We start from the raw sequence: 17,476 nt of genomic DNA, 5'->3' as shown, positions 1-17,476 counted from the left end.
AATCCTTTATGTGCTGAGGTACTTTGCTCAGCATCATGGAGGGAATCCAGAAAAGAACTGGTGACAGTTCTGTCCCCAAGATATTTATAGCGATAGGTGCCAACAAACTATGACAAAGTAGAAAATTACTGTGAGAAGTAGAGAGAGATCAAGGTATGAGAAGGTTATTTGTCCCATCAAGGACATGGGAAGGTTATTTCTTACCAAGGGGTTCAGGGAACTCTTCCTGGCCAATCAGTATTTGAGCTCAATCCTGAGCAATGGGAAGAATACAGATGTGCCAGGATGAAGGTGAGCCAAGGCCCAGAGGCATGTAAATATGAGGGATGTTCATGGACAAGGAGATAATAATGGCACATATCAAGTGCTTACTGTATGCCAGGTGCTATGCAAACTCTTTAAAACTAATTATTTCATTAGACTGAGAAAACTGAGGCATAGAGAGGTTGAATAGCTTCTTTGAAGTCTCAGAGCTTAGAAGTGTTGGAATTGATACAACATCTGGTGGTGGTTACAGGAGGGTACGTAAAAGCCACTGATGACAAATCAAGAGGATATTGGATGCCAAACTTAGGAGACCAGTGTGTCCAGCTCTTGATATATTCTTCCCAGATGTTGTTATTGAAAAGATTCAATACATCTGTTACTAACTAAATTTTCCACTCATCATAATGGTTTGGGAAATCTTGAACACCTAGACTTCTTTGACAGAGTGAAAATGGTCAACTGTTATTACCTGCTTCACCACAAGGTTCTTAGCTCTGAATTCAGCAGAACTCTGAGATGATCTAAGGAAAGGCTTCCTGTAAGTCGGAACCACTTTACTGTGGCAGAGGAGGAGTAAGGAGCTTTGGTGAGAGTCTCTTCATGAGATAGGCAACTGAGTGGTATAGTTCAGACAGAAAAAGAAAGTCCTACTATGTGGAGAGTAGATAGACTAGACTAGAACAATAGTCCACAAAACTGGGGTCGGCAAACCAGATTCAGCTTGCCACCTGTTTTTGTAAATGATGTCTTATTGAGACAAAGCTGCCCATTCATTCATGTATTGCTACTTTCATGCAATAATAGCAGCGTCGAATAGCTGCTACAGAGACTGTGTGGTGTGCGGACACTAAAATATTCGGCCCTTTACAGGAGAAGTTTGCCAACCTCTAAAACAGAAAAATCGGAATCCTAGCACATTCACATTGGAAGGAAGAATGGAGGTCGTTTAATCCATACTCTTCTCCCCTCCCCACTCCCCAGCCCCTGCAACATACTCCACACACACAGATAAAGAGGCTGAGCCCCACAGAGATTTACCTAAAATCACCGAACTGGAAGGGACCATGACTGGGTCACTAACCATTAGACTCGTGTTTCTTCTACCACACCAGTTCAGAAAGACTAAAGTAACTTCTAAACAATTACTCAATAACTAGGTGCCCAGCACCATGCTCTCTCAGGGTTCTAAGATGAGAATAGTAGAAGATCTGGGGCCTCCCCATCCTGTGGTCCACACCAGACATGGTGCTAGACCTTGCCCAGTGGAGTTGGACCTCAGTACCCTCTGAAGTCGGCATATGAGGGAAAAATCAAACAGTACCTAAATTCCGTTTAAACTCCCGCTGGAGGACCTCACAACAGAAGCAGACTTCACGTCTCTCATAGGGTTCAGCACCGCCAGTCGGTCCTTTGAGGCTGGAACTGATTTCTGCTTTTCAGTGATGCCTCAGCTGCAGTAGCTGACCTGTGTTCAGCAGCCCTATCTTCAAGATGCCTCCCAGCTCTGAGCGGCCCACAGGGAATGAGACACAGTGAGGATACGGTGGCAGGCGCTCACCTCCCATCGCACCTCCGCTTGGCCTGGGGCCTCTGCTTGTTGAGCGGAAGACCAGGAGTCACCCCCATGTTATTCAAATTATGTTCCTGCTCTTCTTCTCCCTCTAGCTTTTATAGATGAATGAGTGTAAGATGTGTCTCCACCGTATATTTGAAGCATTTGACGCAGTGTGTGGAGTGTGTGTGTGTGTGCATGGACGGGATTCAGACACAAATGTGCAGAGAGGTGAGATTTTCCCAAACAGGAAAGTCTCTGTGGAAGCAGCAAAACTTGATGTGGCTTTTGTATCAGAGATGTACAGAATCTTGGAATTAGAATGTTATTTGAGGGCCAAAGACTCCCAGACCATGCACAGTGCAGGAATTGCACCTGTGGCATTTTGACAGACAGCCTCTGCCCGAATCCTCCAGGTGATACTCACTATTTCCTGGGGGAGCCCACTTTGTGCTCAGATACACTCACTATTTCCTGGGGGAGCCCACTTTGTGCTCAAATAACTTCAGTGGTTATGACACCGCAGAATGCATTTTGGGACTCAGTAGAGCATAGGTCTGTCTCGCTGTAGAAAGAAAGCAGCAAGAGGCAGAGTGACAGGTAAGGAAAGAATTTATTAGTATAGGACACTTGTGAGAAATACAAGCGGTAGGCAAGGGAGTGTCACCCCGAGAGCTTACTGGGCTACAGTTTTTTGTTTTTTTCTGTCTATACATATGATACTTTATTTAGAAGATACCACAAAGAAGCTAATAACAACCTGTTTCTTTCCAGAAAAGCTAACTGGACTAAATGGGCCAACAAAATCTATCATCACTGACTAAATTCATTCTGATGGGAGTCACAAGGCATCCTGAGCTGCAGGCCCCACTTTTCGGGGTCTTCCTCATTACTACACAATCACAGTGGTGGGAAGTCTGGGAATGATCATCTTGATCCAAGTGGATTCCCACCTACACACACCTATGTACTTTTTTATCAAACACCTGGCTTTCATTGATCTTGGTAATTCTACTGTCATTTGTCCTGAGATGCTGGTAAATTTTGTTGTGGATCAAAATACCATTTCCTATCATGCATGCACCACACAGCTGGCTTTCTTCCTTATGTTCATTGTCTTGTCAGCCATGGCCTATGACTGCTATTTGGCCATCTGTAACCCTCTGCTCTACAATGTTATCATGTCCCAGAGACTTTGTCATGTGCTGGTAGGCATTCCATACCTCTGCAGTACCTTTCAAGCACTAATGTTCACTATCAAGATTTTTCCATTGACTTTTTACAGCTCTAATGTCATCAGTCATTTCTACTGTGATGATGTTCCCTTGCTACTTATGCTGTGCTCAAATGCACAAGAAATAGAATTGTTGGTCATAGTATACAGTTTTATAATCAAAGGAAAAGTGAGGAGGGGGAAAAGACCACCTTCCTCATTTTTGAATAGACATCAAACTTCCATCATCAGCTCCTCCTCCACGTTGGATGGGGGGAGTTTTCTTGTTCCTACTTGGTCATACTGGGACTGACTGTCATGGCACTATGGAAATGGGCCAAAAGGTGGTAACATACTAAAATATGGTAAATCATCTCAGGTTTCAGTATAATGTCACCTTTTCCCTATATTTTTGTTTTTAGTACGTGCAGAGAAGCATGTCCTAGGAATCGATAACTTACGGACCTCACTGGGCAGGATGTGGACCTCATTCCACCATTGTTTTATTGTTTGAGGAGCATGTCTCATGCTTTTGTTGCATGGTTTTCTTGCTACAAAAGCGTACTTTCTTGAGTGATGATTAACTTACAGGGGTCTCCCATACTTATTTTCTCTATTTACAGTCCCCTAGTGAGATTAACTATTTAATCACGTATTTTGTCCCTTTACTCTGTCCCTATCAGTTAAATATCTATTCTGAGTATTAAAATGAACTTAATAGTTTCTAGTCCCATCTTCCAAAGTCACAGAGAATGAGTCCCTTCTCACTTTCCTAATGGTTGTTCTTAGGGTGCTTGCCCAAGTCAGTCAGATCCCTTTCCTGCCCTGTCTTCTGTCCTCCTGCTCATGGAGCAGCATGGATGGATGGAGTGCGTGTGTGTGCATGTGTGTGTGCGTGCACACACACATGTACATACGTATTGGGACGTGTAAGGGAGGGAGGAGAGGAGAAAATTACAGCAGTTCTGAATTTAAAACCATGTAAAAACCATGTGAAAGAGGGAGTTGAAAATTAGGCAGACCACACTGCCCAGGACATTATGTGCCAAACTAAAAAGGTTGGGCTTTTAGGTAGGAGAGTCATACAGCCTGATTGGCAATTTAGAAAGATTATTCTTCGTATATTGCAGAGGAGACATTTGCAGGACCAGGACAGGAAAGGCCCATTAAGAAAATACTGTAGGAGTCCAAATGAAGGATGATGAGGTCTGATCAAATCAGAGCCACAAAGATGGAAAAGCAACGACACGTTCAAGAAGTGTTCAGGAGAGAACTAAAGACTTGGTGGTGGATGTAGACTTTGAGGTGGGAGGGAGCAGAGATGATGCCAAGGGGTGGTGGGACAGGCAGCAGATGGAACATCTCCAAAATCCTGCCATTACCAGAAATGTTCATTCCAGGGCCTCAGAACCCTCCCAAAGGAGTCTCTGCAGAGAGAGAAACGATACATTAACTGCAGGAGTTGGCAAGGAGTGAGGAATAGGAAACACTAATTACAGGCCAAGATAATTAGCCGGCAGGTCTGGGATCAGCTGCATGTAACCTCAACTCATCTGCTCCTGCAAATGGCCAAGGGAGGATGCGAGGGGAAGAGTGTGGGCAGGACATTTTGCAAATGCTAAGGGAGCAGCTGAGCGCAGACCTTGGTGACATGAGTTTGATATGCTTGGCACTTTGGCTCTGGTTTCTGGGACCCTTGGGGTGCCAAATGCACTGTAGCCAGCTGGCCAGTTGTCCAAATGTCACTTATGCCTCTAGGCCTCTAACTACCAGGCTCCCCTTTAGCCTTATAGCTACACTCCATTAGGGGCTTGCTGGCCACACGCACAGGAAATGGATTAGAGGCCATTAGACCGTCCAGGTTGAAAAAGGTCAGGTCTTGCCTCCTGGGAGCAAAGCCTAAACTCCAGCTTTGTAATGTGGTGCTTGAAGCCAGAGAAAGATCTCAGGACTAGGAAAGAGTCCCAGCCCAGCTATATGGGCTTGAGCAAGCAAATGGTTTCACTTCGCAGTCTTGGTTTGCTTATGGGGCATAAATAAGCAATGTTCCCTAACTGAGAACATCGGATGATATCAGAGGCAGGGGCGTATGCATCTCCAGAGCTGTTGCTACTGTTGCTGATGTTAACTGCTAACTTGAATGTATAGGCGGTGGACTGGGAGTGAAGAAACCAAGGTTTTAGTCCTATTTCTGCTAGTGTGCTGTAGGACATTGGGCAAGTCACTTCTCTCTAGGGCTCAGGTTCTTCATCTGAAAACTGAAGGGATTGGTCTAGCTCAGTGATTTTTAACCAGAAATGTACACTAGAATTGCCTGTAGAGCTTCTTAAAAGTTCAGGTACCCACATCCCACCCTGTTATGTTGAAGCAGATTCTCAGTGGACATTAGATGCTCACCGAGAACCACTGGAATGGATGGTCAGGTGCCACCTGCCTCCCACCTCTGCCTACCTGCTCCCCCCACACCTGGAACGACTTGATCCTTGCCCTTGGGATAAGCCTCCCCACAGCCTCCAGCACTGATCCTGTCCTCAAGCTCTGGATCTCGGCATCAAGCCCCTGGTGCTGAACTGTCTCTGACCTCCTGATTTAGTCTCAACCCTGAGCCCAAGCCAGCTGCCGAGATGTGGTCTCACCTCGTTCCCTGAGGGAGCTGCACTGCTGGGCTTGTCCAGCAATGACTGGCAGAGCATTGTTTTGCTTTTCTCAGCATCTGGGGTCCCATCCCCCAACTCCAGACTAACGGGAAGAGGCCTGCTATTGGCTGAAAGATTGCCTTGCTCTGGACCACCTTCTAGGAGCATCAGAATATCCCCTGCTGTTGGACCCCTCCTGTGGTCATGCCACACCAGTCTCCATCTGCCTCACAGAGAAGCCCACTGCCATCCAAGATCCGTGTTGGACCCTGTGATGTGGCCTCCTTCCCAGGACTGCGTGCGTGTGGCCTGTTGCCTGACCAGGCAGGTGGCACTTTCTGCCTTTAGTGTGCCTTAGGCCTATGGCTTCATTCCTTTCCTATTTCAACCTGATTTCTGCTCTGTCCAGCTGCAGCTGTGGTCATTTTAATGAGCTCTGTCCCACCATGTGATTTCAGTGATTTCTGATATCCCTCCCAGCTGAAAAGTCAGAACCAGGGAGGTTGCGTTGGACCTGGTCTCTCTGGGACTGGGTTTCTCATCTGTACAAGAGCAGTGTCAGCATCTGCCTTGTAGAAGCACTATCTCTTACTCAAATGCTGCTCGCCATCTATGAACTGAACTAAGTCCTACTATCCTCAGGCCTCAGACCTTAGACGTTGCTTCATAACGCAGGTCTCTCTTAACAACACTGCCCCACCACTGTTACGTGCTCTGATGCAACCTGTACTTTTCCTTTCAACTCCTTAAACTCATGTAATTGTTAATTACACACTTTGAAGTCTTTCTCCCCTACTAGGTCATAAGGTCTGTGAGGGCAGAAACTGCCTTACTCACCAACATTAAACCCCCAGTACCTGGCACAGAGAAGACAGGGGACGTGTCTCATGACTGACAGATGAGACATTGGATGTGCCTTGTCACAGAGCAGGTGCTCAGTGAACATTATCCCTCCTCCCTGCTCCTAGAGAATACCACTGAGCCAATCCCAGGATGTGAGCACCCACCCAGCACAGGGGAGCACCAGGGCATGGCTGACCTGGTTCTTGGGGTCCGTGCTGGCCTTCCTTCTGGGCCCTGTGCAACCTGCCACCCTGGCAGGAGCCACAAACACCTAGAAGTCTGGTGAGAATGATACCCATAATTCCCAACATCAAAAGAATCCCGCCTGAGGATCTTTATAAAAATACCTGCACCTACACCCAACCCATAGATACTTTGTTTTAATTCATCTGGAATGCAGCCTGGGCTTTGGTATTGTTGAGTAATCCCCCAGGTTTTCCCTGTGTGCAGCCATGGATGAGAATGATTGGTTGGGTTCCATCACCATTTTCCAGATACGAAGGTGAAGCACAGGAGGGCAAGGAATTGGCCCAAGAACACACAGTAGCTATGGCATAGCTGGATGGAGCTAGAACTCCGAAGACCTAACTTTCCACCACGGCTCCTCCCACTGTACCAAGTAACAAACTGAAATTCCCTTTATCAATTGCAGAGGCAGCTTTCCTGGCATCAAACAAGGCTGCGGGCAGAGAGCTTGTTTTTCTCTACCCTGGAAAATCTGTTATTAAAAGCTTGTTTATGCAAGAGGGGTATAATTAAAAGTGAATGAGTGTAATTCCTTTATCGCAATGAATATTAATTAAAGGTAAACACAGCATCAATATTCATTTAGAGGAAGACAGAGGCTGAAAAGAAGACTGCTTGTACTAGGGTTGTCCATCACATCAGAAAGTAACAGATGACAGGACCCCAGTAGCAGAATGTTGCTCTATTTTTCTCACATCCTCTCAGATTTAGAAGTTAGCCAAAATACAAATCTTCTGTCAGGTTGGGCTCCATGACCAGGCACAATTGCATGGGCACAGCCCTGTCTTATTCAGGACACAGCTCTCAGAAAGTTGTGGGGGTTTTTTTGTTTGTTTGTTTGTTTCTGCGGTACGCAGGCCTCTCACTGTTGTGGCCTCTCCTGTTGCGGAGTACAGGCTCCGGCGCGCAGGCTCAGCGGCCATGGCTCACGGGCCCAGCCGCTCCGCTGCATGTGGGATCCTCCCGGACTGGGGCAGGAACCCGTGTCCTCTGCATCAGTAGGTGGACGCTCAACCACCGCGCCACCAGGGAAGCCCGTGTGTGTTTTTTTTTTAATACATCTTTATTGGAGTATAATTGCTTTACAATGTTGTGTTAGTTTCTGCTGTATAACAAAATGAATCAGCTATATGTATACATATATCCCCATATCTCCTCCCTCTTGAGCCTCTCTCCCACCCTCCCTATCCCACCCCTCTAGGTGGTCACAAAGTACCGAGCTGATCTCCCTGTGCTATGCAACTGCTTCCCACTTGCTATCTGTTTTACATTTGGTAGTGTATATATGTCAATTCTACTGTCTCACTTCATCCCAGATTACCGTTCCCCCTCCCCATGTCCTCAAGTCTATTCTCTACATCTGAGTCTTTATTCCTGTCCTGCCCCTAGGTTCATCAGAACCACTTTTGTTAGATTCCATATATATGTGTTAGTGCAAGGTATTTGTTTTTCTCTTTCTGACTTACTTCACTCTGTATGATAGACTCTAGGTCCATCCACCTCACTACAAAGAACTTGTTTATTTTTATGACTGAGTAATCTTCCATTGTATATATGTGCCACATCTTCTTTATCCATTCATCTGTCGATGGACACTTAGGTTGCTTCCATGTCCTGGCTATTGTAAATAGAGCTGCAATGAACATTGTGGTACCTGTCTCTTTTTTTTTTTTTTCATGTCTCTTTTTGAATTATGGTTTTCTCTGGGTATATGCCCAGTAGTGGGATTGCTGGGTCATATGATAGTTCTATTTTTAGTTTTTTAAGGAACCTCCATACTGTTCTCCATAGTGGCTGTATCAATTTACATTCCCACCAACAGTGCAAGAGGGTTCCCTTTTCTCCAGACCCTCTCCAACATTTATTGTTTGTAGATTTCTTGATGATGGCCATTCTCACTGGTGTGAGGTGATACCTCATTGTGGTTTTGATTTGCATTTCTCTAATAGTTAGTGATGTTGAGCATTCTTTCATGTGTTTGTTGGCAATCTGTATATCTTCTTTGGAGGAATGTCTATTTAGGTCTTCTGCCCATTTTTGGATTGGGTTTTTTTTTTTTTTTTTTTTGCGGTATGCGGGCCTCTCACTGTTGTGGCCTCTCCCGTTGTGGAGCACAGGCTCCAGACATGCAGGCTCAGCGGCCATGGCTCACGGGTCCAGCCGCTCCACGACGTGTGGGATCTTCCCGGACCGGGGCACGAACCCGTGTCCCCTGCACCGGCAGGCAGACTCTCAACCACTGCGCCACCAGGGAAGCCCCGGGTTGTTTGTTTTTAAGCTGTAAAGACTCTTCGTTATGTGGGGTCAGCATACTGGAGGGGCAACTGGCCTCATCGGCCCTCTTGGAAAGAGAAGAGCCAGACTGATAACCAGCTGTGTTGTTCTGGCCCCTGAGCACTGGGACAGTGGCAAAAGTACATCATTTCCCAAGGAAGAATTCCCAAAGCCATGGCAAGTCCCCAGATCTTACAAATCAGACTCAGTGCTGGGTGGGGGAGGACAGGCCTTTTGACAATACAGATTGCCAGGTCTCACCCTGGTCCTACTAAATCAAAATCATTTTGGACTGAAGCTTAGGAATTAGCATTTTTAACAAATTTTCATGTTAATTCTGATTTCTAGAATTTCTAGCCAAGCTGAAGAGCTTTTTTTTTTTTTTTTTTTTCTTTTTGGCCAGGTCAGTTAGGGTCTTAAATCATTTCATTTATTGATTCATTCATCTGATAAATATTTATTAATCATAAGGTACTGTGCTAGCCATGGGTGAAGACAGAGACCAGTACGCTGTTTTCTAGTTCCTTCTGGTCTATCAAGAAAAACTACACATTAGAATTGTAATTATAATACACAGTGATGACTGCTGTCACAGAGGGAGAAATACAATGGCATAAGAGCACAGAGACAGGTGAACTCAGCTCTGAATGGGGAGTCCAGGAACACTTCACAGAGAACATTAATGGAGCACTCATGTGAGTAGCATGTTCTCACAGCAGGGATGGTGTGGAACCTTGGTGAGACTGCTGGAGAATGGACTTAACTGGAAGGCAGAGAAAATGATGTTCCGTGAGGTTGATGAGTACTAGGTTGTGAAGAGTGTGAATGCCACGCAAAGGCATTTGGATTTCATCATGTCAAAGGGGGAAAGAGATTCAGGAGACTGACCTACACATTGGTGGGTTATGGTGAGAATTCATTGAGGCACTGCAGGCTTAAATGCCTCTTCATTGCATCAGACTTAGGCTCAAACAAGCATTTGGAGGATTTTAAAAAGAAATACCAAATAGGAGGTTGACATCTACTTAGGAGCCAAGATAGTGTTTACCAGGAGTTGAGAGAAGGAAGTCATGTCTTCCTAGAGAAACCGGGTGTGTCCTGAACAGGCAGGGAGGAGAGAGAAGGTATTTCAGGCTGGGCAAGGCTTGGCACTGGGTCCAGCAGCACTTCTCAGCAAGGGCACTAACCGTTATCATAGTCCGAGAAGGCCTTGATAGGTTTTTTTGCCTATAGCTGTGTGCAAGCTCCTAATGAGAAGGGGTCATGTTTGGCCACAACAGTGCAAATGGAGCAACAATGTGGTGCCAGCTCTGAGGACCAGGTGGGGGTGAGCCCTGTACTCATACTGGTCCCATGTGGTACATTTTAAAAGGGAGGAAACACATTCTCTTCTTTCTGAGACTGGTCTTATAGAATCAAGAGTTCCTCAGCTCTGGAGGGCCCATAGAGCTCCTGCATACCAACTCTTACAGCTCAGAGAATGTCTGAGGGTGCAAGGACCCGCCCAGAGTCACTCTGCCATCTAATCCCACCTGAAGTGTGACCTTTTCCCTAACAGTACCCTCCTCTATTCCCTGGTTAGCCCACTCAGCAGCACATTGGAATAACCTGGAAAGTTTTAAAAATATTTATGCCTGGGTCCCACGCCCAGCAATACTGACTTAATTAATGTGGAATGGGGCCTGGGTGTTGAGAGTTATCAACCCTACCCAGGTAATTCTAATGTGCAGCAAAGCGTGAGACTCACAGCTCCATTCTTACCTTTAAACAGTCAACCAATAAGTATTAGAAGGAAATGAGTGATTCAGTAATTGACGTGTTAGCTAAGAATGCTATTCTCATTTTGATGAAGGATTCTTATTTTTCTTTTATACATATCTTGCTGATTTTCCTTTCAAACTCTGAAAGCAATCCACTTATTGCTGCAGTCCAAACAACACAATACATATATTTTTCTATGATCTAAAACTAAACCATGTCTATATTTTCCCCTATTTATAATGATAAAAATGGTAACCTCCTCTTCGCCACATCATACGTAGGAATCATTTTGCATTTGGGATCTAGCATAATATTGATTTATTTTTTATAGTCAACAATTATTAAGATTTAATTAAAAATTGTCTCTCTGAAATAATTTTCTCTTGTATTCATTTTTCATTTTGCTGGACTATAGCTTTCAGAAATTCTTACAATAAGAGTTGTTGTACAGACTTTGTATTCTAAAATCCTTTTATTTTGACCTTACATTTTAATGTTTATTTGGGTTGTTAAAGAATTCTAGGCTCAAAATTATTTCCTCTCCTAATATTGAAGATATTATTCCATTATCTCTTGTAGCCACTATTGGTCATCAGAAACTTGTTGTTTATCTGATTCTTCCTTCTTTGTAGGTAATTTTTTTCTGAAGCTTTTAGATTGTTTTCCTGTTCGTTGCCCAAAATTTCACTAGGATGTGCCTAAGTTTGAATTTTTGTTTTGTTTCGTTTACTCAGAAGCAAGATATCCTTTTTTGAATCTAAAAACATCTTTCTCCAGGACTGGGGTATTTTTTTCAAATATATATATATATATATATATATATATATATATATATATATATATATTTTTTTTTTTTTTTTTTTTTTTTTTTTTTTTGCGGTATGTGGGCCTCTCACTGTTGTAACCTCTCCCGTTGAGGAGCACAGGCTCCGGACGCGCAGGCTCAATGGCCATGGCTCACGGGCCCAGCTGCTCCACGGCATGTGGGATCTTCCCGGACCGGGGCACGAACCTGTGTCGCCTGCATCGGCAGGCGGACTCTCAACCACTGCGCCACCAGGAAAGCCCTCTACTATATTTTTGATTTTCTCTCTTTGTTTTGTCTGTTCTCTCCATCTTCAACTCATATTCAATAAATAGATATTGGACTTTTGACTCTGTCTTCCACATGTCTTAACTTTCTCTGAATGTTTTGGCTCTGAGTCCTTCTGTTCTAAAAACTGGTGGAATTGCTCAGCTCCAGCTTACAACACACTCATTTTCTCTTCAGCTATGTCCAATGTGCTCTGCACTCATTGATTTACTTTTTCTTTCCAACAAGCATATTTTATCATTTCTGAAATCTCGAATTGGTACTTTTTCATAACATCTTGTTCTTGTTTCATAAATGTAAATATTAATTACATTTTTCCCCATTTTTATCTATTCCACTTTCTGTTTCCCAGGGAGCTAATTTTTCTGTTTGTTGAGTTTTATTCCCTTCTTATATGATGTTTGTTATCCTTAAATCTTCAGCAGTTCTTAGTAATGTGCTCAACTTTTATTAGAGTTTGCCTTTAATGCCACCTGAGGATGCATTTTCTTTACCAAAATCTGACTCTAGCCCTGTGGTGGAGGGGTGGGATGTGCTGTAGGCAATGAGTTGTGCCTGTGGCCAGACTTCTGGATGTGGGAGCTCCCAATTGCTTCTGGTTGTCGCAGGTACTGCCCTTCTTTGCAGCCCCAGCACTCAGAGGCTCCATCCTGATCTAAGGGCACTCACCCATGCAGCTTGCTGTTGGCTCACTGAAGGGAGGAAGTGGGGATGGATAGCACTAGCAGTGGGTCTTGAGACCATCAGGACCTGGGGAAGTATACAGCTGATGCTCATATAAAGAGGAAGTGTGTCTCCCTTTTAATTTTATTAGAACTGGGCTCAGAGACAGATGAGGAATATATAGACCCAGCCAGAACTTAACTCCAAGTCAAAAGGACCCCAAACACTTCAATGTATTTCTTCTCCTTATTCTAGGAATATATCTATATCTCTATATAGATATCTATCTAGGTATATAGATAGATACAGATATCTATCTGAATATCTATATAAGGTATGTGCTATGTCTATATAGATAGTTAGACATATGTACTAAATATTTCTACATATATATTTAAATATGTACATAAAGTATTTTACATAAGACTTGGCACTCAATAAATGAGAGCTACTATAAAGAAGCCTCATCAACATAATGTATTACTGCCACCAAAAGTCAATACTATTTGCTTATTTTCTCTATCTCTACTCTTCCTTTAAAATCCGATTTTGAGTTGGAATTGGTCTCAGAAGCCATTTACTTCAATCTCCTCATTTTTAAAGATTAATTAAAACATTCTCATTGCAGAAAATATAGAAAATACAGAAAAAGTAAAATAATTTAAAGAAAAAACTTTTATCCATAAGCCCATCACAGTTAGCACTATCAGCTCCATAATTTATGAACTGTGGCCCACAGAGGAGAAGTGGTCAGCCAACAATCTGACCTGTCAACAGGTCATTGACCAAGTGTCCTCCATACCATCCTCTGTCCTTCTCTCTGAGACAGGAAGACTGTGCTTTGTTCTACTGGTTAGAGGAACACACGACTGACTACAAGCCTGGGTAGAGTTACTGTCCCATACAAGAACCCTCAGTTCTGCCTGCCCATGCCCTCTTTCCTGCCCATAATCTCTTTGGTCACAGCAATGTCTTCCTCTTGAATTCCATGACCTCGAGGAGCTGAAGAAATCATTTGGCTCTTCACTTGTCTTAAACTATTAGTGTGGCATGTGTTTTGTTAGTACAGGTGTAGAGGTCATGCTAAAACCAGTCTGGGGGAGAGGAATTGAGAGAGCTGCGGGACTGTGCAGTTTTTCCCCTGCACCGCCTGGAAAACTCCTCTAAGAAGCTTCAATATCACCTCCAACTTGAAGTCCTCCTTCCTCTGCCCAGGCAATTGGTCAGTCTCAGCTCTGTGCTCCTTAGCAGTTAGTTCATTTCTCCCTACAGCATTTATAGGATTTATGTGTCTATAGGTCTGTATCACCTGATGGATTATGAATTTCCTAAAGACAAGGATCCAACACCTAGCACAATTCCAGGTTCATAACAAGGGCTTAATAAAAGTCTGATGAATGAATGATTGAATGTTTGAGTGAATAAACTTCACTGAGGAGCTTTAGCAAATATTCCAGAAGCATTTTGAAATATTTGAAGAATATTTTGTTGAAATACAAAGAATGTCCCAAGAACAAGTAAGACAGCTTCACCTACCATATCTAACATGATATTACCAATAGTGTACCATAACTAAACCATTTAACTAGCCTTCCTTCTATTAACATAGGCATTTATTCCTTGACTTACCAGCGAGTCAAGGGTGGAAAATGTGAGTGGCACGTACTCTAACAACACAATTATTGCTTGAATTTGTTCTACAGAATCCTAGAAGAGTACTAATCTATGTTCCTGAACTTCTCCAGTGTCAGGGATACACCTGCCCTCAAATTCACCCTATTTCAAAATCAGAAAAATCATCATTTTTAAAGAAAGTATCCTAGGAGATAGAAAGAGATTTGAATTTTAAATTAAAGGTTTAGATTTGAGGCCCAGGTCTACTATTAACTGGCTGTTGTGTTCATCTCTTTACTATTCGAAGCCTCATTTCCTTATCTTGAAAATAAGGAAATGCTACCCTGCCAGAGCAGGGTAGCAGTGAACACAAAGTGTGAAATGAATACAAAAGTATTTTGTGAACAATGAAACAGTGTACATATTTAAGGGTGGAAAGGAAGGGAGGATGGAGGTTAGTAGGGACACGGATATCTGTTTTAAATGAAAGAGAATATCTGTCAGAACAAAAGAGAAAAGATTCTTCTCCAAAGAGGAGGAAATCACTGGAATCATGGAATGCTGTGTCACAGGGGATGAGAATGCCTTGCTTACAGTCACATGGGGTCAGTGGAGAGAACAGTTTCATAACTACTGGTGCTCCATCCTTCCTGCCTCCTTCCTCCCACCTTTCTGGTCTTGTCTCAAAGAACACAGGCTCTGAGATGCACTGCCTAGATTTGGGTTCTGATTCTGCCACTGACTGAACCCCCAAAAGTACTTCACTTCTCTATCCGTCACTTTCTTCATCTGTGAAATCAGAGTGATCATAACATCTCCACATAGGATCCTCCCTTCCCTGTTATCCAGTTTTATTTCCACAGTCTATCATTACAACTTCCTTGTATTTACTCTCAACTCCCTTGATTCTCCTTCTCCTCTGGGTGCTGCACTCACTTTGCAATATCACGCCCTCGTGAATCATAACTCTCCTCACACTCTCTGCCTGCCCTTCTGCAGCTGACTGGAGCTTGAGAAAAATTCAGGACCCCACTGACTGACCTGCCTTAGATGCAGGACCAAGGACCACAGGTGTGCCCTTAAGAATACCCAGATGCTGTATTGTATCCCCTTAGACCACCCACTCTCCCACCCTGCTAGAAACAACTTCACAACAAACTCCTCCTCAATCTGCCTTTACCCACACTCTCAGCTAATGGCCTTGCTTTTCACATCACTGAGAAAGTAGAAGCAATCAGAAGGGTATTTGCATGGACTCCTACAAATCTATCTGTAAATCTGCCAGCATTTTCAGTGTTCTGCCTTCCATTCTGTTACTGAAGATAAATTTTCCACCTCTTATCGAAAGCTATTATGGTTGAACTGTGCCCTCCAAAACTGTATATTGAAATCTTAACCCTCAGCACCTCAGTGAGCTTATTTAGAAATAAGGTCATTGCAGATGTAATTAGTTAAGATGAGGTCATACTGGAGTAGGGTGAGCCTCTAATTCAATACCACTGGCTGGTGTCCTTATGTGAAGGGGAAATTTGTTCACAGACACACACAGGAAGAATGCCAAGTGAAAAGGAAGGTAAGACCAGGGTGATGTGCCCACAAGCCAAGAAATGACAGATTTCCGGCAAACCACTGGAAGCTAGGGGAGAGGTTGCAAACAGATCCTCCTTCATAGACTTCAGAAGGAACCAACCCTGCTGACACCTTAACCTTGGGTTTCTAGCCTCCAGGACTGTGAGAAAATTAATTTCCACTGCCACTCAGCTTGTGGTACTTTGTTCTGTCAGCTCTAGAAAACTACAACAAAAGCCAACCCTTCAGTCACCTAAAGTGACTAGATTCTACCCCGTTTAGACTACCCTGAGACATTGGTCCAACAGCATTTTTCTCCTATAGCATTAGTTTTTTCCTCTCTACTGTATCATTCTCATCGGCTCCACACAGGCTGTTATCTGTCCCATCTCAAAAAAAAAAAAAAATTGTTTTTAACTTCCCTTGACCGTGCTTTCCCTGCCTTCTACCACTCTTCTCTCTGCAACACTTTGCAGCAAAACCTCTTATGTTGATATACTCATTGTCTCCGATTCCTCTCTTGTCTTTTCTTAAACACACTCAAACTAGGCTCTCATGCGCTTTACTCCACATAAAGTGTTCTTGTCAAGGTCACCAATGGCTTCCACATTGCTACGCCCACTGACCAACTCAGTCCTCCTCCTACCTGAGCCACCAGTGACATTGGACACAGCAGATCATTGCTGCCCCCTCAAGGCACTTCTTCCCTAGACTTCTGGGACTACACACTCTTGGCTTTGTCCTCCCTTTCTGACTGTTCCTGTTCATTCTCCCAGGGTGGTTCCTCATCTTCTCCCAGACTCGGGGTCCTGTCCTTGGTCCTCCCCTCTATCTACCTACAACATACAGCCCCTCAGTGAGCTCATCCAAGCTCAAGGTTTAATTACCATCTATGTACCAAAGACACTTAAATGTATAGTTCCAGCTGAGCCACTCCCCTGAAATCCAGGCTCATGGAGCCAACTGCCCACTCCAAAAAAATACCACAAACGTAACATGTCCCAAACTGAACTCCCGACCTTCCTCCGAAAGCCTGTTCACCTGCATTCTTCTCCATCTCGGCTGAGGGCAACTCCATTCTTCCAGGTGCTCAGGCCAAAACCTGGTATTCGTTTTTTGTTTTTTGCTTTTTAAAATTTTTATTGGAGTATAATTGCTTTACAATGTTGTGTTGGTTTCTGCTGTACAGCAAAGTGAATCAGCTATATGTATACATATATCCCCCTTTTTTTGGAGTTCCTTCCCATTTAGGTCACCAGAGCATTTGTATTCATTTTTCACTCCTTACTTTCTCTCCCGCCACAGATCCAAGAAGTCCTACTGACTCAATATTTAAAACATATCTGGAATCTAAACCTTTCTCATCCCCTCTCCTAAGCTATCATCATCCTTCACCAAGATTATTGCAACTGCCACCTAACTGATCTTCCTACTTCTTCCTTTGCATCCTACACTCTATTCTCAACACAGCAGTCAGGTCCTGTAAAACACAGCTCACCTTAAGTCAAGTCCTCCCATGGCTTCCCACTTGATAAGAGAGAAAGCTGGGCCCTTCCAATGGCCTCCTGGTCCCTTCATTGCCTCTGACCTCATCACTGGGCTGCTCCAGCCACAGCGGTCCTTGCTGGTCCCAGAACATCCAGGTTGCTCTCACTGCAGGGTCTTCGCACTGGAACACTGGTGCCCCAGGTAACCACACGGATAACTTCATTACCATCTCCTTCTCCTCTCAAATGTCACTTCCT

At 43.9% G+C, this 17,476-nt stretch overlaps 2 protein-coding genes across 4 annotated transcripts in view; both read left to right on the top strand.

Moving 5' to 3' along the window:
• The window catches only part of MASP1 (MBL associated serine protease 1), a 273,190-nt gene that overhangs the window by 165,510 nt on the left and 90,204 nt on the right, over positions 1 to 17,476 (top strand). The window lies entirely within an intron of this gene.
• Positions 2,005 to 3,345, top strand: LOC307187045 (olfactory receptor 8K5-like; the record flags this gene model as incomplete). The annotated part of the gene is given in 2 exon segments (XM_079922801.1): positions 2,005 to 2,705; positions 2,708 to 3,345. Coding segments are annotated over 2 exon segments (732 nt in total). The 5' UTR covers positions 2,005 to 2,611.

Source organism: Stenella coeruleoalba (genome assembly GCF_951394435.1).
Source record: "Stenella coeruleoalba genome assembly, chromosome: 5".
Taxonomy (NCBI): Eukaryota; Metazoa; Chordata; class Mammalia; order Artiodactyla; family Delphinidae; genus Stenella; species Stenella coeruleoalba.
The sequence above is the reverse complement of the archived record's forward strand: the minus strand, read 5'-3'. Positions and strand labels throughout refer to the sequence as shown.